This window comes from Sardina pilchardus, chromosome 8 (assembly GCF_963854185.1).
Source record: "Sardina pilchardus chromosome 8, fSarPil1.1, whole genome shotgun sequence".
Taxonomy (NCBI): domain Eukaryota; kingdom Metazoa; phylum Chordata; class Actinopteri; order Clupeiformes; family Clupeidae; genus Sardina; species Sardina pilchardus.
The window spans coordinates 31142151-31162189 of record NC_085001.1 but is presented as its reverse complement, the minus strand read 5'-3'; the positions used below and the strand labels follow the sequence as shown (position 1 = coordinate 31162189).

The 20039-nt window shown below is 45.3% G+C and overlaps 3 protein-coding genes across 6 annotated transcripts in view; 1 reads left to right on the top strand and 2 right to left on the bottom strand.

Moving 5' to 3' along the window:
• The window catches only part of agtpbp1 (ATP/GTP binding carboxypeptidase 1), a 32913-nt gene extending 29298 nt beyond the window's left edge, over positions 1-3615 (bottom strand). The window contains exons 1-3 of the mRNA XM_062544189.1: positions 3484-3615; positions 2153-2213; positions 921-1051 (exon numbers count right to left, since the gene is read on the bottom strand). Of these exons, the coding sequence (XP_062400173.1) occupies positions 921-1051; positions 2153-2184 (163 nt within the window). The 5' untranslated portion in view covers positions 2185-2213; positions 3484-3615. The remainder of the gene's footprint in view (positions 1-920; positions 1052-2152; positions 2214-3483) is intronic.
• Positions 314-12877, top strand: naa35 (N-alpha-acetyltransferase 35, NatC auxiliary subunit). 3 transcript variants are annotated; one of them, XM_062543591.1, is made up of 23 exons: positions 314-382; positions 4864-4992; positions 5159-5192; positions 5367-5481; positions 5611-5685; positions 5956-6123; positions 6414-6480; positions 6573-6616; positions 6840-6890; positions 7052-7135; positions 7226-7340; positions 7473-7651; positions 7823-7882; positions 8371-8477; positions 8672-8738; positions 8955-9053; positions 9677-9855; positions 10056-10192; positions 10617-10684; positions 10918-11058; positions 11278-11400; positions 12192-12272; positions 12562-12877. In XM_062543591.1, exons 2-23 carry the CDS (start codon positions 4872-4874, stop codon positions 12619-12621), a joined length of 2175 nt encoding a protein of 724 aa, XP_062399575.1. In that variant the 5' UTR covers positions 314-382; positions 4864-4871; the 3' UTR covers positions 12622-12877. The 3 variants fall into 3 exon arrangements, with proteins under 3 accessions (XP_062399575.1, XP_062399576.1, XP_062399574.1); XM_062543592.1 differs by lacking the exon at positions 314-382 and adding an exon at positions 3770-3889 and having other exon boundaries at positions 7061-7135; XM_062543590.1 differs by lacking the exon at positions 314-382 and adding an exon at positions 3770-3889.
• golm1 (golgi membrane protein 1) lies at positions 12702-19762 on the bottom strand. 2 transcript variants are annotated; one of them, XM_062543594.1, is made up of 10 exons: positions 19642-19762; positions 18862-19001; positions 16916-17062; positions 16289-16343; positions 15718-15820; positions 14980-15082; positions 14069-14258; positions 13785-13949; positions 13521-13586; positions 12702-13370 (listed from the first exon to the last, which is right to left on the bottom strand). In XM_062543594.1, exons 2-10 carry the CDS (start codon positions 18988-18990, stop codon positions 13291-13293), a joined length of 1038 nt encoding a protein of 345 aa, XP_062399578.1. In that variant the 5' UTR covers positions 18991-19001; positions 19642-19762; the 3' UTR covers positions 12702-13290. The 2 variants fall into 2 exon arrangements, with proteins under 2 accessions (XP_062399578.1, XP_062399577.1); XM_062543593.1 differs by having other exon boundaries at positions 19613-19755.
• Positions 19763-20039: the final 277 nt, after the last annotated feature.

The following is a 20039-nucleotide window of genomic DNA, read 5'->3' as shown; positions in this document are numbered from 1 at the left end:
CTCACTATGACACACTAACCCACAGACCTAAAGGACAGCAGCACGCAGTAGTCCATTCAGCAACACACCACTGAGACTCCACACACCCCTGTTTCAGGTCAGGCACAGACTCTTCCATTTCTGTCCAAGTGTGTGTGTGTGTGTGTGTGTGTGTGTGAGAGAGATTTAGCGAGTGGTGAGTGAGTGAGAGGCATAGAATGTTTGTGTCAGGATGAGAATTTACTATTCCTGAAAATGAATATCCACAGATTGTAACTAATATGTTGTGTGTGTTATATGTAATATGTTTTGCTCATGTTTACTTTCCTCATAGAGGCTAGAGGTACTGCGCTTCTATCCAGCGGGACCAGTGAAGCACAGATCAAAGCGTGAGATGTTAAAGGTCAGATGTAGAACAGAAGACGCCTCTGTGTTTGTTCAGTGCCAAAAGGGTTTCAACAGATGTGACACACTGTTTGTGTGTAGTGACACAATGAATAACATTGTTTCTAATGGCTATGGCTTGGGTCAAATATTTGTTCGAGCCAGCATACAGTATGACTATCCCACCAAATCCCACCGTCTATGTTTCCACCCGTGTCCGTTTGTTGGTTGTTGTCTTCTTGTGATTGTTGTTTGTTTGTTACAAGCATTACACATACATGTAGAATAGGACAAGGAAGGCCCATTACATTTTGGAGCCAATCTGGCTCAAAGGGCATCTGCGCAAATGCAGTTCCACATGTTCCATTGTTGTGAGAGACAGCATATGGCCCTCAAAGGAGATTGATAGACCTCAGTGGAGGTTCACACTCTACCGAGTGCCATACTGGTTGGAAGTAAATACCATTTGGGCATATATTGTGCATGTTGTATTGTAGCAAAGCTAACTATACACAATGTGTGTGAGTGTGTGTGCGTAAGAGGTGCTGTGCTCTTACCCTGCGTCTGGATGAGATGCAGAATCTTGCTGGTGATCTGCCGGCTGATATCTGCGTCTGACAGCATGGCCTCTCCATTCATTCTCTCAAGCTGGCCCAGCAACATCAGCACCCTGGAGCTGCTGGGAACACTACACACACACACACACACACACATACTTTATTTTCCGTGTACAAAATTAAATGTTACATGCAAGCGTGTGCATTCGTTTGCATTTGGTCTCTGAGGCTTTCACTGAATAGCTATTCATGATTTTGTGCAGCCAAAACAGTTTTAGTGTCTCCCAGCAGAGGGCAGCACTGATCAGTTAAATTCAGAGCTCTGGCTAAATTGTTGTCTTTATCTGATTTTCTGATGGGGATCATTTCTGAATACTAAGGCCTGTCAGTGTGTGTGCACACATGATGCATATGGATGTGACTTTTTCCTTGGCAGTCTACGAAATGAGATGAATGTGTGGTGTGTGTACAATCTATGCCAGCACTGAGCTCATATCAACAGAATCTAATAAACTAATAAACATCCTGCTAAGATTAAATTCACTATTTAACTGCCTGGCTCATATGACAAAACCCTCACTCTGTCTGGATGTGAGAGTGTGCATGCATAGATAAAGAGAGAGAGAGGAGAGAGAGGAGAGAGAGGGGGGAGAGAGAGAGAGGGTCTGTGAGAATCTGAGGCTGACTGAAGTTGAGCAGAAATTGCTACTAAATATGGACTGAAGTATGACAACCCACTGAACTGCACTGGAAATATCCACTCTTTCCCAGAGAACACACACGCACAGTCGCGCACACACACACACACATGCGCATGCACACACACGCACGCACACACACACGCACAGACACACGCACAGAAACACACACACACACACACACACGCGTGCGTGCGTGCACTCACACACACACAGCTGCTGTTCTGGATGGGGTAACATCTAGCTCAGGCAGACAACACATTTCTTTATTCCCACCCACCCACAGACACACAGACTCTTCATCCTTTCCCTAGAGGATGACTCAGTCATCTATGCTTTGACCACCATGCTGCATCTGGATGTGACATTCTCGTGTTGGCAGAACTAGCCAGTAAATTTAGGCACTCGAGTACACACTCAAACACACATACATCTTCTTGCACAAACACACACACACTCACACTTAGTGATGTGGGTTAGCAACGCATGTCTGCATGGGTACGTGTTTTGTCAATGTTTATGTGTTCGACTCACCCTTTCTCCGAAGACATTTTGGGTTTATTCATATCTCCACACCCAAGCGCCTGTTTGTCACCTACAGAGAATTATAATTATATTAAACAATAAATACAGAATTATAATTATATTAAACAATCAATACATGTCCTCTTCTCACAAACATCAGCCCAACGAATGTGGATAGGAAAACAACATCTCATGCCAGCAGATGAGATTCTACACCTTCCTGTGAATTCAATCCCCAGCGTTACCTTCTCATTTGGACTCGCTCCCCTCTCCATCTTTACACCAACACTGATCTGATCACTATGGGTGGGGACACAATGATCTGTGACTTTATCTCGTTCAGGGCCGAGTGTGCCCTAGCCGTACAGCAAGAGGACACCAGATTAATCTGATAGCTAGTACCCAGCGAGCACAGATGAGCGACCGACTGTATCAGTTGATATTCCCTCATCGCGCATCCACAGTGCCCCCCGACAGGTCAATTACCGCAACATTGTTTTTAGCAAACCTAGGATGTAGCAGACAGGCCTTCGACGTGCCCTGACCTGAACTGTCATCACCACCTGCCCACTTGCATTTAGTTAACGCAAATCATACACATTCCCTCCAGCAATCCGATCTCACAATACAATCTTGATGATTCTAAGTTAATTAAAACATGGTCAGTTAAGATGACAATCTGGCATATATGTCTGTGACGCTTAGTTAACGTTATCTCTGGATTTAGAATGAATAAGGCTAACGTCTACATACCGTGTTTCTGAAGCAACAGCCTGGAACGTGAAACACTAGAGTAACCTACAGGTCTGAAAACCACCCAGCTAATAATCCTCGATCCCCAAGCTTAGTGACGCTTAACGTTAGCTGTCAAGGCTGTCAGATCATGGCTATATTGCGCTAGCCCGGCTGGCTATTTAACGCCCTTATCTGCGCCTGCTGAGACACAGAGCGCCCAGTAGCCACAGTTCAGTGTTAGCCACAGGGCGCAACCAGTCTTAAACAGATATTAGCTATTCTAACCCCACAATGGCCTTACTGGTCACGGCTTGCAGCTGCCATATGAGAATGCATTAAATCTTAATGATACTAACGTTACTACAACTGCCAGCTACCAGCTTGGTCTAACGTGACTGACAGAATAGCCCAAACTGGCTGGGACAACCAACCAATGCACCTGCTGAGACCCAAAGTAAATTAACGTTGGCTAGCCTATTCAACTAGCTAGGAAGCTAGTCTACAAGCTTGCTAACTAATGGTATGGTACACTAATGATGCCCATAAACATGAGCCGCCCTGTACCTGGTATGAGGCAAAGAAATAAGAAAAAATGTTTCACAAACCTAGGATGCTGAGAAACGTTGTCCCATTTGGGCGTGTCAGTTCCACATTTCTATTCGTCTTGGACGCAACGCCCGATTATTTACACTCAACCTCTGAACTGAGGTGAGACCGTGAGACAACAAACCACAGTCTGCTTTGCGCGAGACAATCCCTACTGATGGGAAATGTAGTAAATTCAAAAGAAGACGCGTCAATATGATAGAACACTGCAGGTTTGTGGGAAATTGTATTTTAAAGGCTTAAAATCCAATTGCACTTCAGATGTTTATTCTCTAAAGAGACGACATCTCCCATAATGCATATCGGGAAATGACGATGTTTTCAGTCGCCGCTGCTCCATGTCTCTTCATTAATGCAATAGCATAGTAGCCACGGTTTTTTTTCTCGAAGATTGCTCATTCAAAGGTATGATGCTTTATATTTTTCAAAATGAAAGCGAAATATTCGTAGGATACTGTATAAGGAGCATTAAACATATTAGAATTATGAGAACAGCTCCGTCTGTTTATGAAATTGCGTTATGGCACTACCTCTCGGCTAGCCAGCTAATGTCAGTTGTCTGTGGCTGTCTGTGTGTTGCGATGAAAGGTCCTGGCTGCAACATTAACAGACCAAGTTTCGTTATTGACAGGGACAGCCAGTCGCATCAAAAATGCATTGACTGGAATTAACTAATGTGTGTATTTATTAACTTCTGCATGACTTTTAAACATCAAGTATTTTGACGTTTCTTGTTCTAGTTGTTACCTGGCGACGTCTGTTTTTCTTCGCGAAGCAATGGAGCTGCTAATATTTCATAACAATCTATCACTTGGTGTGCTAGACAGATGGTGTTCTACATGCAGATGGTGTTCTAGATTGCAGAGAATCTGATCAATCACTCATTTATCTGTAATGGATCAGTGACAGTGAGTCAAGCTCAAACTGACAGCAGAGAGACACACTAACACGGTCGATGTGGAATAACCACAAGAGCATACCAACAGATACTGTGTAGCTTAATATGTAGCTTGAAATCATGGACTGTAATGTGACTGTAGGTGCTTGTGTGCATGCTTCATACACACACACACACACACACACACAATTGGTCAAATTCCCTAGTCTGCTGAGTGCTTCTTTGAGATTGGCTCTCACACACACAGTAACCACGCAGCCCCTGGAATGAGACACAGCTACTCTGCAAAGAAGCCCTTTTATTGCTGGAGGCCTCAGTTAAACCAATGGGATTGTCAGATCAACTTGACCTTCTGTCAGCCTAGCAAACTGACACTTCTGCCCTAGAGGGGTGATTGCACTGCGCTGAATAGTCTCTCTCTCTCTCTCTCTCTCTCTCTCTCTCTCTCGCTCTACCTCTCTTTTTCATTGTGTGTGTGCAGGCGTCTCCATGGTGATGAAGTCATCGGTGGAGGAGGATGATGCTGGCTGGAGTCTTGGAGTGCCAGAGAAGATGAGAAGCAATGCAAACTGGGTGGATATCACCCAGGACTTTAAAGCAGCCTGCAGAGGTGTGTGTGTGTGTGTGTGCGCGTGTGTGCGCGTGTGTGCGCGTGTGTGCGTGTGCGTGTGTGTATAAACATTAGCCAAGAGAGAATTACACAGTTCTGATTGTGTTATGAACATGCATCACTGTGAAACATACAGTCACGTATCTCATGTGTTTTTCTCTTTTAGAGCTGAACCTCGGAGAGCTGCTCCATGACAAACTGTGAGTCCAGTGCTCATCCATTCTGTACTCCGGAGATGCACATGCTCTTGCAGTTCATAACATATTATGATGTTGTCATATAGTGCCTCACAGTAGTGAACACAGCTCCATGTACTCTCTCTCTGTGTGTGTGTGTGTGTGTGTGTGTGTTTGTATGTGTGTGTGTGTGTCTAGGTTTGGGCTCTTTGAGGCCATGTCCGCCATCGAGATGATGGACCCAAAGATGGATGCTGGAATGATCGGTAACCAAGTGAACCGGAAGGTGCTCAACTTTGAGCAGGCTGTGAAGGTACATTTCTTTTTTCTTCTTTAACCAACTTCTCTCTCTTATAATGAACAGAGATGAGTGTCAGGCAAGGATAAGTAGGATACAGATGATGGAGTGAAGAGCGCGCTCTGCTGTGTTGTGTGTGTGCAGGAGGGGGCGATACGTGTACGAGACTTAAGTCTGCCGGAGCTCATCGGCATCATAGACACCTGCTTCTGCTGTCTGGTAATGCACACACACACACACACACACACACACACACACACACACACACACACACACACACACACACACACACACACACACACACACACACACACACTATTTCACTGGTTCTTCAGCCTTTAATATAATACACACACACACACACACACATGCAATTCATGCTTGTACAGATAACCTAACATGCACACCGTAAAGACACATCATTAAGACACACACCTTTGTTTTCTTGTAGCATAACTCTTCTCCCTGTCTCCTCTGTCTCTCCCACAGATCACATGGTTGGAGGGCCACTCTCTAGCCCAGACAGTCTTCACCTGCCTGTATGTGCACAACCCAGAGCTCATCCAGGACCCTCCCCTCAAGGCCTTCTGCCTGGGCCTGCTCAAGCTGTGTGACATCGCCCGTGACAAGATCAACAAGGCAGCTGTGTTCGAGGAGGTCAGACTCACACACACACACACACACACACACACACACATGTGACACACGCGATCACGATCTTGCTTGCTAAAGATGCATACGTACACACACCAGATTGGGGATGGATGTTGTTGTAGTACTGTAGTACACAGAAAAAGCAAAGTGTTTTATTAGCAGACAGACACATTTTTCTGCTCTAGAGCTGAATCCCATCTGACTGCTCGTCTGTTTTTGCACCTGCTTTATTCACATCCTCAGTATGCTCACACATGCCATACTGTGTCTTAATAATGCTGCTGGCATTTCAGGAAGATTTCCAGGCCATGACCTATGGATTTAAAATGGCTAACAACGTGACAGACCTACGAGTGACAGGTGAGGCCACAGATACACTATTGAACCTTGGAATCAGTTTTCCAGATGACTTGTCATCTGAAATTTGACATTGTGTGTTTGCGTGAGAACAGGTATGCTGAAGGATGTGGAAGATGACCTCCAGAGAAGAGTTAAGGTAAGCAGACCTTCAACTTTCAACTGTGTCTTGAAAAATCTTGAAAAGCTTGAAGATCTTACATTTGATCTGCCCATCCATGTCTCACTCTCCCTACTTTCTTTTCCTCATCCTGTCATCTCTCTCTCTCTCTCTCTCTCTCTCTCTCTCTCCCTTCCTCTCTCTCTCTCTCCCTCTCTCCCTTCCTCTCCCTCTCTCCCTCTCTCCTCCTCGTCCCTCTCAGAGCACACGCAGCAGGCAGGGGGAGGACCGAGACCCTGAGGTGGAGCTGGAGGTAACGTCCCTCTCCTGCTCTCCATCAGTACGCCTCCGGGGCAATCACAACTGCTTTAGGAGCCTTCAGTTGTATGCTAGTGTGTTGGTGTATCTCTATCAGTAATATCTATTTCTGTGCGCGTGTGTGTGTGTGTGTGTGTGTGTGCGTGTGTGAAATAGCATCAACAGTGCCTGGCCCTGTTCAGCAGAGTCAAGTTTACACGTCTCCTCCTCACTGCACTCATTGCCTTCACCAAGAAAGAGGTACAACCCCTCCTACAGTGGCCTACACCACAAGTACACACTTACCATTGATTGATTGATTGATTGATTGATTGAGTAATTGATCGACAGACCAGTGCAGTGAGTGAGGCTCAGAAGCTGATGACTCAAGCAGCTGACCTCCTGTCTGCCATCCACTCAACCATTCACCATGGCAACCAACCCCATAATGACACCACTAAAGGAGGTAGGGTTTTCTTCACCATGGAAACCAAACCAAATGGTGGTGGTCGCCACTATAGAGCAACATTGTACCTGTATCACGGACTATAGCTTCAAATAACATTCTGTGTGTGTGTGTGTGTGTGTGTGTGTGCAGATCACCCAATTATGATGGGATTCGAGCCCCTGGTGAATCAGAGGCTCCTGCCCCCGACGTTTCCTCGTTACGCAAAGATCATGAAGAGGGAGGAGATGGTGGAGTACTTCAGCAAACTCATCCAGCGCATCATCACCGTCTGCAACATCATCAACACCACCAACCTGCATGGCATTCTGGTACACACACACACACACACACACACACACACACACTCCTTAACATGCACATTGAGGGAGAACATGAACAGGCAGATGGAACTGATGGAGCACTTCAACAGTATCAGAACAGCACCAGTAGCAGAACAGCACTGCATTGTCTTTCTAATCCAACTGTGGCTTCCTTTGTAGGATTTCTTCTGTGAGTTCAGTGAGCAGTCTCCCTGTGTACTCTCCAGGTCTCTTCTACAGGTAAGCCATATAGCCCGCGGGCATCTCCTATCAGACTGGTCCATTTTGTTTCTTTTTTTTAATATACTTTTTATTTATGAACACAACACTGTATACTGACCCACAGAACAATCCTGTCAAGTTACAAGAAGATTACAGATGGCATGTGAGCCTCTACCAGCAATCCATGGACAGTACAGTGCTAGTATAGTTTTTTTCACAGAAACAGTAAAGGGTTAAACAAGGAAAGAAAATGCTACAGAGGGAAAAACAGAAAATAAAACAAAACAAAAAACAAAAACAGCATGAGGTCATAGAGATAATGTGTACCGGTTATAATCAGAAAGGTATGATCAATTAGATTACAATGACAAATCTAGGTCATGTATGTAAATGGTCCATTTCCCCCAGACTGGTCCATTTTCAACATAATCAATAGATCTGGGGAAATAAATGTCACATTTTTGTGTTTGTTGTGTGTGCTGTGTATTTGTATGTGTGTTTTGCAGACGACGTTTTTAATTGACAATAAGAAAGTGTTTGGAACGCACCTCATGCAGGATCTCATCAAAGACGCCCTCCGAAGCTTTGTCAGTCCACCAGTCCTGTCCTCTAAGTAAGCGTCGTGTGTGTGTGTGTGTGTGTGTGTGTGTGTGTGATGATAGAGGGTGTGAGCGAGAGGGCATAAGCGTGTGAGCGAGAGAGTGTAAGCGTGTGAGAGAGAGTGTGATCGTGTGTGTGTGTGTGTGTGGTGAGAATGTGAGCTTTTAAGCTAACCATTTCTGTACTATGGCTTGTGTCTCCCTCTAGATGCAGTCTGTATAATAATCCCCAGGCCAAAGACTACATCGACTCCTTCCTCACACACTGTTCACGGGTATGTCCCCTTCACGCCTCAGTAGTGTCTATCTGCAGCGTGCTGTGTGCTACTGCCATGGTTCTTGTTGTGTGTCTGCATATCTAGAAGATGTGATAATGTGTGATAATGTCCTATATGCCTCTACTGTTGTCTTTGGTTGTTTTGTGTTCATTCTATAGTCTTTATGGTGTTGTGATAACATGGTGTGACCTGATGTTATGTGTGAATGTGCAGCCGTTCTGCAGCCTGATCCAGATTCACGGACACAACCGCGCTCGACAGAGAGACAAGCTGGGACACATACTAGAGGAGTTTGCCACACTTCAAGACGAGGTGTGTGTGAGTGTGTGTGGTGGTGAGAGAGTGAGTGAGAGAGAGAGAGTAACTTTGACACACACAAAGCGGATCTGCTAAGCTGTGGTTACACCTGTCGTATCATTACTCACAGTCAGTGGCTGGTCAGCAAGGCGGCTGTGAAACCCGACACTATAAACCCACACCCTGGGCTGTGTATTAGACACTTCCTAGGTAACTGAACCACTGTCGTCTGAGACTTGAGGGGTTGAGGTGTGTGTGTGTGTGTGTGTGTGGGCAGAGAAAGTGGACTCTTTAATGTGTTTGTGTGTGTGTGTGTGTGTGTGTGTGTGTAACTGTGTGTATAGGCTGAGAAAATAGACTCTTTAATGTGTTGATGTGTGTGTGTGTGTGTGTGTGTGTGTGTGTAACTGTGTGTATAAGCTGAGAAAGTGGACTCTTTAATGTGTTGATGTGTGTGTGTGTGTGTGTGTGTGTGTGTGTGTGTGTGTGTAGGCTGAGAAAGTGGACTCTTTAATGTGTTGATGTGTGTGTGTGTGTGTGTGTGTGTGTGTGTGTGTGTGTAACTGTGTGTATAGGCTGAGAAAGTGGACTCTTTAATGTGTTGATATGTGTGTGTGTGTGTGTGTGTGTGTGTGTAGGCTGAGAAAGTGGACGCTGCCCTCCACAGCCTGCTGCTGAAGCTGGAGCCGGGCCGGCAGCACCTGGCCTGTGTGGGCACCTGGGTGCTGTACCACAGCCTGCGCATCATGATCCTCTACCTGCTCAGCGGCTTTGAGCTCGAGCTCTACAGCACACACGAGTACTACTACATCTACTGGTACGTGTGTGTGTGTGTGTGTGTGCACATGTGTGTGAGTGCGTGTTTATCAGCCCCAGTTGTGGTGTTCTGTGAGTGTGGGTGTATATTCGTAATTTTAGTTTGACAGCAATTGCCCCGTCTGCTGTTAGTGTGTGTGTGTGTGTGTGTGTATGCCAATGTGTGTGTGGCTGTTAGAGTGTGCTTGTGTGTTGTATCAGGTATCTGTCGGAGTTCCTGTACGCGTGGCTGATGTCAACACTGAGCCGGGCGGACAGCTCTCAGATGGCCGAGGAGAGGATCCTGGAGGAGCAGCAGAAGGGCCGCAGCAGCAAGAAGAGCAAGAAGAAGAAAAAGGGTGAGGAGACGCGTGTACAGTACGTGTGTGTGTGCGTGTGTGTGTGCGTGCGTGTGTATGTGTGTGTATGTGTGTGTGTGTGTGTGTGTGTGTGTGTGCCTGTGTGTGTGCGTGTGTGAGAGAGAGAGTGAAGAGCACATATGAATGTATAGGGATGTCTAAAAGATGGAGGCATAGACTGCTACTATTTTTTTTTTTATGTAATTATTTAAATGATCTTCGTGTGTGTGTGTGTGTGTGTGTGTGTGTGTGTGTGTGTGTGTGTGTGTGTGTGTGTGTGTGTGTGTGTGTGTGTGTGTGTGTGTGTGTGTGTGTGTGTGTGTGTGTGTGTGTGTGTGTGTGTGTGTGTGTGTGTGTGTGTGTGTGTGTGTGTGTGTGTGTGTGTGTGTGTGTGTGTTTTAATGCTGCTATTATGGGTCCACAGCTCGTCCTCTAGGCAAAGAGATCACCATGAGCCAGGCCTACCAGAACATGTGTGCTGGCATGTATAAGGTAACGCTCTCTCTCACATGCACCTACTGCATACACACACACACACACAATAAGATCATTGGGGATAGACAAACCAGACACTGCTTTTCTCTCAGTCAACACTAGATGTTGCCATCTACATGGGTTTAGTTTTGTTGTGTTCTTGTGCTCTACATGTGTTCTTAGCGTGTTTGTGTTCTACATATGTTTGTGTTTACGTGTTCTTTTGCCCTCTACCTTTCCCTCCCTCATAGACTATGATAGCGTTGGATATGGACGGTAAGGTGCGTAAGCCTCAGTTTGAACTGGACAGTGAACAGGTGCGCTATGAGCATCGCTTCGCCCCCTTCAACAGTGTGGTCACGCCCCCGCCCGTCCACTACATCCAGTTTAAGGTAAAGGGCTGACCTTTACACTCTCACCTGTGACCTCTACACTCAGGTCCACTACATCCAGTGGAAATGTGATGGGCATGCAGCATGCCCTTTAAGAAATAATAACATGAAAACCTACAGTACTATAATATAAAGCTAAATAATAAAGTTCACGTTGAAGTTTTTCAGATGAAATGTCAGTACCTTTTGCCTGAACCCAAGGTTGTTGTTGTGTTCTAGGAGATGTCTGACCTGAAGAAGTACAGCCCCCCTCCTCAATCAGCAGACCTCTACATGGCGGCCAGTAAACACTTCCAGCAGGCCAAGCTGATCTTGGAGAACATCACCAGCCCTGATGCAGAGGTCAGTCCCTTCCTCTCTCACCCCCGAGACCCACCACAGCTGCACACAGGCCCTGGAGCTAGGAACACCTAATGGTGTTGTCAGTAACTTTGGTCCCTTAAGGCAAGATCACTGATATGTCCCCTATTGAGTTAAGATGATGTCAAGATGCTGTCAATATGAATTAGCCACAATATTTCAGTGCTGGGGCTATGTAGTATTGCAATTCATACTTTGCACATGATGTCACATCTATTGGCTGGCAGGCAAGAACATTATTCTCCAGCAACGAAACCCAGTTAACTAATCACAGATCTTGCCAGGACGTCGCCAGTTTTACTACGCTGAAGTTGGTGTTTTGAGGTGAAAACGACATGCCAGATAGTTGTGCCATTGAATGCACTAACCCAGCCGAGGAGATAAGCCGAGGCTATTTATTTATTTATTTATTTAAACTACTTATCAAGCTGTCATTCGCCGGCTGGCGGGGTGTAGGCCTACATATTCAGATGAGGACTTCATCACACAACGGAACAGATGTCACTTTGTGTATAGCTATAAACATGCAAACGTTAGCCATTTTTGCCCACTGGGCATGGTAGTCACGTGACAGCTAAGTATGAATAGACAAGCTTTGGCTTAAAGTTATTGTGTCGTATTAAGGGAAAACTCTAAAAACGACCTAGGGACTATTTTTGGGTACCAAAATGACATTAATCAGAGTACTTTGAGTTAGACGGGAATATGGATTTGCCAGTAAACTGCCTAGCCTTCAGAGATATGTATTACTTAACTCTGTATTTGTGTTGCAGGTCAATCGGATTCTCAAAGTTGCCAAACCAAACATTGTAGTGATGAAGCTGCTTGCCGGAGGACATAAAAAAGAGACTAAGGTAAATGGGTGTAGATTGGCTCACTTTCTCTCTCTCACACACACACACACACACACACACCACATGAGTTCATCTAAGTTCAATACACCAATTCCATAATGTTAAGTTGTTTAGTGCAGGTCATCTCCATGCCTGTCTGTGTGCTAGTGACAGGCTGTAATTATCCATCTGGTCAGAGCTGGTCGAACTGTCCCCTCCTGGGGCAGGAATGTGTAGCTGAGGGGCTTTATGACCCATCGCTCTCTCATCTGTCTCACCCATCTCTCTCCGTTTCCTCCCTCTGCCCCAGGCCTTGCCCGAGTTCGATTTCTCCGCGCACAAATATTTCCCTGTGGTGAAGATTATATGAGGCCTCTCTACTGTGTGACCGCACGCACACGCACGCACACACACACTCTTCTGCTGAAAGGACAAACTGTACGCTGGAACTCCGAACCCCCCCAAGAAGGTTGTTTATTCTCCTCAACACTCCAAAGACATCACAAATAAACATACAGACAAAACATCTAACAGTCAATCATCCCAGCTGCCTAATACGCAATTTCACACAACAACGGAAGTTCATTTCAATGTTGAATAAAAGACTTGGTAATTAATATAAAAAAGATTTACAGTGTCTTGTCTTCAAATTGGACTCCAGTTGGGTTGGGCTTGAATCAGAGCCCACAGCTTGGTTTAAGGGAGTGGGAAGGAAGAGAGATTTGTTCATGATCCAAAACGAGGCCTCCCTCTTCATTCAATGTGCTGGAAAAGCCATTCATTTATCTTAAGCCATTCTTCAAAGTAAAGAAAGAGTCGCCTACAACCAAACTACAACAAATCAGTCACATCAAGTTAAAAAAAAAAAAAAAAAGACAACAACAGGAGTTCTTGAAAAGCGTCCAGGAGTGAGACCATGGGTCCAGTTTTAAAGTGAGAGGCTCCACTAGAAGCCTCAGGAAATGCTTGTCACCTCACCTCCTCGTGAGTGTGTGTGTGTGTGTGCAAGTGTGTGTGCAAGGGAGTCTGTGGTGTGGTCTCAGTCTTGGGCAAGGGCTGCCTGTTTGTCGTCCTCAGATTCCGGCTCGTTGTCTTCATACTCATCAATGTTGTCTTTCTCTGTGGACACATACAGTGGATCAGATTGAATGTGCTGCTAGGGGACCGGTCATGTTTAAGAGCTATTTACACAAGCAGAGGGGGTCCAAGTGGGGCTGCCAGTTCAACTCCAATGCCATGTGGGTGCATGTAAGAGCCCGTGTACAGTACCTGTGTTGTCTGCCTCCGTCTGGTCTGTGTACTCCACTGGACCATCACCAGGCATCAGCGCTTCCTCTGTACAGACAGACCCATAAGACCAGATCCAGCTTGATTGCATTTCCATTATGGAACACTAACTTCCATTACACACATTTATCTATTCACTTAGATTCATGTGAGCACGGAGCATCTTTACATGCAGGCAGAGAAAAAATAAGTTCAGGTGTGTGTGTTTGTGTGTGTGTGTGTGCGCGTGTGTGTGTATTCTCTAACCTCCAGTCAGTGAGAGTTTTGCCGCCTGCGCTGCGTCAGGATTGGCAGTGGCCTTGGGGGGCTGCTCATCCTTCTGGCCAATCACACTCATGTCCCCGCCCAGTTCCTGAGCAATGACGTTGTCCTTCACCTCGGCAGCGGGCGTCTTCTGAGTGGGTGACCCACCTGAGCCCAGAGAACACACAACACAAACACCTGAGCACTAGAGCACCTGGAGAGGTGTGCATCTTCACCTGACTGACAGAGTAGCTGTGTGTCTGTTTCTTAGCGGGGTGGGACCATACCCTCAGTGACCACGATGTCATTGGTCTTCAGCTCGGTGAGGTTCAGGGCTTGGTCAGCCTGTGTGTCGCCCGCTGACTGGGTGGGCTGTTCGGGTTTCTGGACTGTACCGTTGGCTGAATCCTCAACATTGGACCTAAGGTTGCCCACAACGAGTGGGGTGTCTTTCTGGGGAGACACGGCAGGATTTGTCTGCACGCACACACACACACACATGCACGCACACACACACACACACACGCACACACACACACGCACAGTAAATACAAGTGGACAAATAGCTCCAAAGAGGTTCCATCGTAAAATAAACAATAAGCCCCAAGAGACTGTAGGTTCCAGATATGTTAGAACAGCTAAAGCTGACCTTACACTGACAAGATCTGGGAATTCTTGAAAGATTGCAGTCTTTTGAGTAAAGCTTGAATGAGGGGCATTAGTTAAAATGCTACAATCTTTCAAGAATCTTTCCCAAATCTTATCAGTGTAAGGTAGGCTCAAGGAGTGCTGTTAGGCACAAAGCGGGGTGTTTAAGACCCACCTTTAGCTGTTCTCAAATCAGACCTACAGCCTCACGACTCCCTCTGCCCCAGCTAATACATATACTTTACCCAGCATGGATTCAAAAAGTAAACAAAGACACAAAAATTCAATAACATATTTATATAAATCACTAGTAATGCCAAATAATGTAGTTCTTCAGCAATAATGGCCGCCAAGTAACAAACTATGCAGCAGCTGATTTTGTTTGGCAAAGCTACATTAATAGCAGATATACTGTAGGTTTGCAGTGTTATAACAACGTTGAATGCAGCTTAACCAGCCATTCCTAAAACGGACGGTTCTGGCCTCTGTTCATGATTGCTTGAGCTGTGCTCATCACATCAGATCAGATCAGTGTTGTGAGTGCTCTCACCTGTAGGCTCTTCTCTTGCCTTTTCTGAGCATCCTTAGCAGCCGCAGCCATCCTCTCCTCACAGTCCTCCTTCACGGCCAGGATCTGTACGTTACACTGGGCACTGGGCGCACAAACAAACACACACGACATTGAGTCTTTACTCATGGGGTTTCATGCACTGTTAGTGAATGGGCGTTTTAACTATGGGGGCTCTTCATCACTTACTGTTAGGCTCATCTAGTAGTGTTTGTGTGCCTATCAGATTCTCCCCAGTGACTGGCTGTGTAAAAAATGCCATTTCACTGTTGCCGAGCTGCACTCCTAGGGCTAATGCTAAACAGCTGTTCTTGCTGCACTGTCAAGAGCCCCCAGGCTCCTGCACTATCTCTTGTGTCTCCATTTGAGTCCTCGTTTGAGCTTTGGTCCACAATGGCTCTTGCTTGCTATGAGACTTCTCCAGATCTGCTCTTATCTGCTTCCCTGTTGATTCTCTTTGCTGTTCTGCTCATTGTCCTCCCTGCTTAGGGTCTGTATACCAGGCTGAGCTCTGGCAGATTTGTGTCTATATTTGTGTTAAGAGAGAACTAGGAAAACCCACGCATGTGAAGTCAAATGTTACTGACCAGTTTCAAGGCACCACCCTAGTCATTGTTTACCTGACACACTGCTCAAACTTTCACACACATTCATTCAGTGTTATTCTGTTTGAATGTGAGTGTGTGAGAGAGAGAGAGAGAGAGAGAGAGAGAGACTCACGTATCATAGGTGAGTTTTTTGTTGAGTGTGTTCACAGAGCTCTGACACGTGTTCAGCTGTTTTTGAAGCTTTTCCACATCATCAGACAGAGACTTCAGCTGGTCTATGGAGAAACAGAAGACAGACAGACAGACAGAGTGAGTGTGACTGCATGTGACTCACTGTGTTTCATGTCCATCTACTCCAGCAGCAGGCTGGGGCAGGTAAGTAGCAGGTGTAGTCAACACCATTAATGAGATATTACAGCTCTACAGGGGAATAGTCTCAGTGGACTAACACCAGACTAACACCAGGAGACAAGTAGAGATGACGCTAGAAGATCTGGGCTCAATTTTTGTGGGTGTGTGGGTGTGTGGGTGCCTGTGTGTGTGTGTGTGTGTGTGTGTGTGTGTGTGTGTGTGTGTGTGTGTGTGTGTGTGTGTGTGTGTGTGTGTGTGTGTGGGTGCCTGTGTGTGTGTGTGTGTGTGTGTGTGTGTGTGTGTGTGTGTGTGTGTGTGTGTGTGTGTGTGTGTGTGTGTGTGTGTGTGTGTGTGTGTGTGTGTGTGTGTGTGTGTGTGTGTGTATTGCTTACTCTTCATGTCCTGTACAGTTCTGGAGCAAGACGATACATTGATGTGAAGCGTGGCCTGAAAAACACAAAGATCAGTGATCCATGTTAATCCACTACACACCCATAGACAACAGAATCCTACACGTGCGTTCGGGTCCGTCCCCAGAACAGTGTGTGTTTTGAGTTCACAAACTGGTAGTGCGGGTACTCCCTCTGTGGTCTGCAGCCTCAGCAGTCTTGACGCTGGTGGTTGTGTCTGTGTGTGTGGGAACCTCTTGTCGTTGGTGTTTGTGTGCGCATGTGTGTGTGCCTCTTGGTACTGTTGTGTGTGTGTGTGTGTGTGTGTGTGTGTGTTTGTATACCTCTTGGTTCTGGTGGTTGTGTGTGTGTGTGTGTGTGTGTGTGTGTTTGTATACCTCTTGGTTCTGGTGGTTGTGTGTGTGTGTGTGTGTGTGTGTGTGTGTGTGTGTGTGTGTGTGTGTGTGTGTGTTTGTATACCTCTTGGTTCTGGTGGTTGTGTGTGTGTGTGTGTGTGTGTGTGTGTGTGTGTTTGTATACCTCTTGGTTCTGGTGGTTGTGTGCGTATATGAACCTTTTGTCTCTGGTGATTGCGTGTGTGTGCGTGCGTGTGCGTGCGTGTGTGTGTACCTCTTGTCTCTGGTGCTGCTCCTCGAGCTCTCTGATCTGCTGACTCTGGCGTCTCATGGTCTCCTCGGCCTCCTCCCATCTTTGGGAGACCTCCTCTCTGTCTGCCTCACCTCTCCGCACACGCGCTTCCAACTCATACACTTGCGCCTATGGGTCAACCAAACGGAGATAGAAAGTGAGAGAACAGAATAGGGTGCAATATGATATGATCATTTAACGTAGCATACATGTGCTTACATCAGTGCATATATGGGTCATTCCACGCCAAATCAACCAGAGCCCACGCACTTGCGTCTCAAAAAAATTTGAAAAAAATACCATGTGTGCCTATGTTACCCAGGAGACACTCTGTAAAATGTTTTTGTGCTAAGATCAATACTTTTCAAGTAACAGCCAGTTTTACAGGGGGAGGGGGGTGTCAAATTTGTTTTACCTCTTTTTTTTGTCAAGGTTCACAAGCTCATTGCTCAAGAACTAGAATCTGTAGGAGGCTCAAATTTTGCAGGCTGGTGCATAAATAGGAATAGTGTGCAGTAAAATCACCACGAGTAGTCTGGATGATCCTGCATGGTCATAGCAGTCCCTCAAAGTTGACCAAAATTTTATTGGAGTTCTTGGATGGGCTCTGTTTAGGCTTACAGAAGACATATTTTTACTCAACATAGGCTCTTGATTTTTTTTCTCTTATTGAGATCAGTAGAAACACTCTCCGAAAAAGGAATGAAGAGAAAAGAAAATCCATCAGGGACCGAACAGCAGACCTCACAAGTTTGAAAAATAATTTTGGATCTCATATTCAGAGCACCCTAACACCTTGTGGGAATATACAAAGATTTTTTAAATATTTTTTTCTATAATCTGCATTACCTCCTCTTTTTAAAAACACCAATTTGACTTGTCTTATGCGAATCTTTCTTTTTCATTTTCCACCCTAAACATGGACAAAATGCACCATTGAGATCAATATGTTTTGTCCCCACCCGGCAATTTCAGTGATTCAGTGATTTTAGTGGCACCTAGTGGTTACTCTATACAAAACAAATCTCTCAATAGATCTCTATGGTGCATTTTGCCCTTGTTCAGGGTGGGAAATGAAAAAGAAAGATTTGCATAAGACAAGTCAAATTGGTGTTTTTAAAAAGAAGAGCTAATGCAGATTACAGAAAAAAATATAAAAAAAATCTTTGTATATTCCCACAAGGTGTTAGGGTGCTCTGAATATGAGATCCAAATTTATTTTTCAATCTTGTGAGGTCTGCTGTTCAGTCCCTGATGGATTTTCCTTTCTCTTCATTGCTTTTTCGGAGAGTGTTTCTACTTATCTCAATGAGAAAAAAACCCCAAGAGTCTATGTTGAGTAAAAATGTGTCTTCTGAAGGCCTAAACAGAACCCAGCCAAAAACTCCAATAAAATTTTGATCAACTTTGAGGGACTGCTATGACCATGCAGGATCATCCAGACTACTCGTGGTGATTTTACTGCATACTATTCCTATTTATGCACAGGCCTGCAAAATTTGAGCCTCCTACAGATTCTAGTTCTTGAGCAATGAGCTTGTGAACTTTGACAAAAAAAATAGGCAGAACAAATTTGACACCCCCCTCCCCCTGTAAAACTGGCTGTTACTTGAAAAGTATTGATCTTAGCACAAAAACATTTTACAGTGTGTCTCCTGGGTAACATAGGCACACATGGTATTTTTTTCAGATTTTTTTGAGACGCAAGTGCGTGGGCTCTGGTTGATTTGGCGTGGAATGACCCATATATATATAATACTGTACTGTCCCAAAGAGGACAAAATATGAAGTCAAGGCCACAAAACTGCATATCACAATGTTGACATTTGTCTGCCAAATATAACCAACAGGAGACTAGGCATAACTCACTGGTGAGGAAAAACTGTACAGCTATTGTGTTCATCCTGCAACCTGATGCAAACAATCACCTGTAGTTCAGTGTTGCGGGAGTTTGATACCCAGTAGTTAAATCCCAAGACGAGGATGCATGTGGTCAAAGCAGCAATCAGTAGTGGGGGGGACCGGCCAACTCGCCGCCCGTTCCCGAGAGCACCCATTGCTGCTCTCGCTTGAACACACAAAAGAAAACAAAAGTACGCCCAGTTAAATCACAGTTAATCCGCCTTTTCTACAGATATAAACCAGTGACATGGCCAGTCCACCTGAACACCATTCCCTTCCCAGCCCCATGTCCAACAATTAAGTTATACAGTAGCGCCGGAAGCGCACACGTCAACATACTGTATCATTTTCAGCTCAATGAAGATTTTCAAATACCGTAATTTCGCTTTCAACTGAACCAAGTGATTATCCCAAATGAACACCAAATATGCTAGCAATCTAGAGTTTGGCCTAAATGATACAGTATCAATCTTTTCACAGATTAGTTGTGTAGTTTGTTTACTTGAGACGCCATTCAAGGACACCACTGGAGACAAGAAACCAGAAACAATTGACCGAACGTTAGTCTCAGCATATGGCTAAACTGAATGTTGCTACATTAAAATGTATCAAACATGTTAACTCCTCGATGGAACAGCATCTTTGAAAAGACATCATACATTAGTTCAGTTGGAGTCCCAAAGCTGTTTTGGCTAGCTAACGATAGCTAACCTAGCTGTGTCGATAGAGGGTTATGCATCACGTTGCACCAACAAAAAGCTTCGCCCCAGGCCTCACCTTTTCAGTCGATGAAATATTGCCAGTACCTGATGATTTAATAGAGATGCTCGAGAACTATGCGCTAAGATATTCCAGTTTCAGTCCACAGGTCAGCTCTCAAAGCAAACGCACACGGAAGTCCTGTCGATAGGGTTGCTCTGGCTGTCTGGCACACTGAGATGAAATTGCAGTCAGTGCTCTGGAGTCTTTAGCCAGAGACGTGTCCAGTACCGACCTTCACCCACTAGAGGGCGCTTCACAACACAATCCCATTGTGCATGGAATGGATTACAGGTTCCGTCACTGGGTCAAGCACATGTCAATTTTATCTTTTCGTAATGATGCATTGTTTTATATTCTTTGAAGAGAAGCCTAATTTCACCCTTTGTCATAAGAAAACAAAAGCATACAAACTTGCAAACTTGTTCTTTAGAATAGACATCCT

Coding starts and splice junctions, on each gene's coding strand:
- naa35 (XM_062543591.1), top strand. CDS start 4,872: ATGGTGATGAAGTCATCGGTGGAGGAGGATGATGCTGGCTGGAGTCTT. Junction 7,341..7,472: donor TAATGACACCACTAAAGGAG/GTAGGGTTTTCT, acceptor GTGTGTGTGCAG/ATCACCCAATTATGATGGGA. Junction 8,478..8,671: donor CCACCAGTCCTGTCCTCTAA/GTAAGCGTCGTG, acceptor GTCTCCCTCTAG/ATGCAGTCTGTATAATAATC.
- golm1 (XM_062543594.1), bottom strand. CDS start 18,990: ATGGGTGCTCTCGGGAACGGGCGGCGAGTTGGCCGGTCCCCCCCACTA. Junction 15,083..15,717: donor AAAAAACTCACCTATGATAC/GTGAGTCTCTCT, acceptor TTGTGCGCCCAG/TGCCCAGTGTAACGTACAGA. Junction 13,587..13,784: donor AAAACTCTCACTGACTGGAG/GTTAGAGAATAC, acceptor CTGTCTGTACAG/AGGAAGCGCTGATGCCTGGT.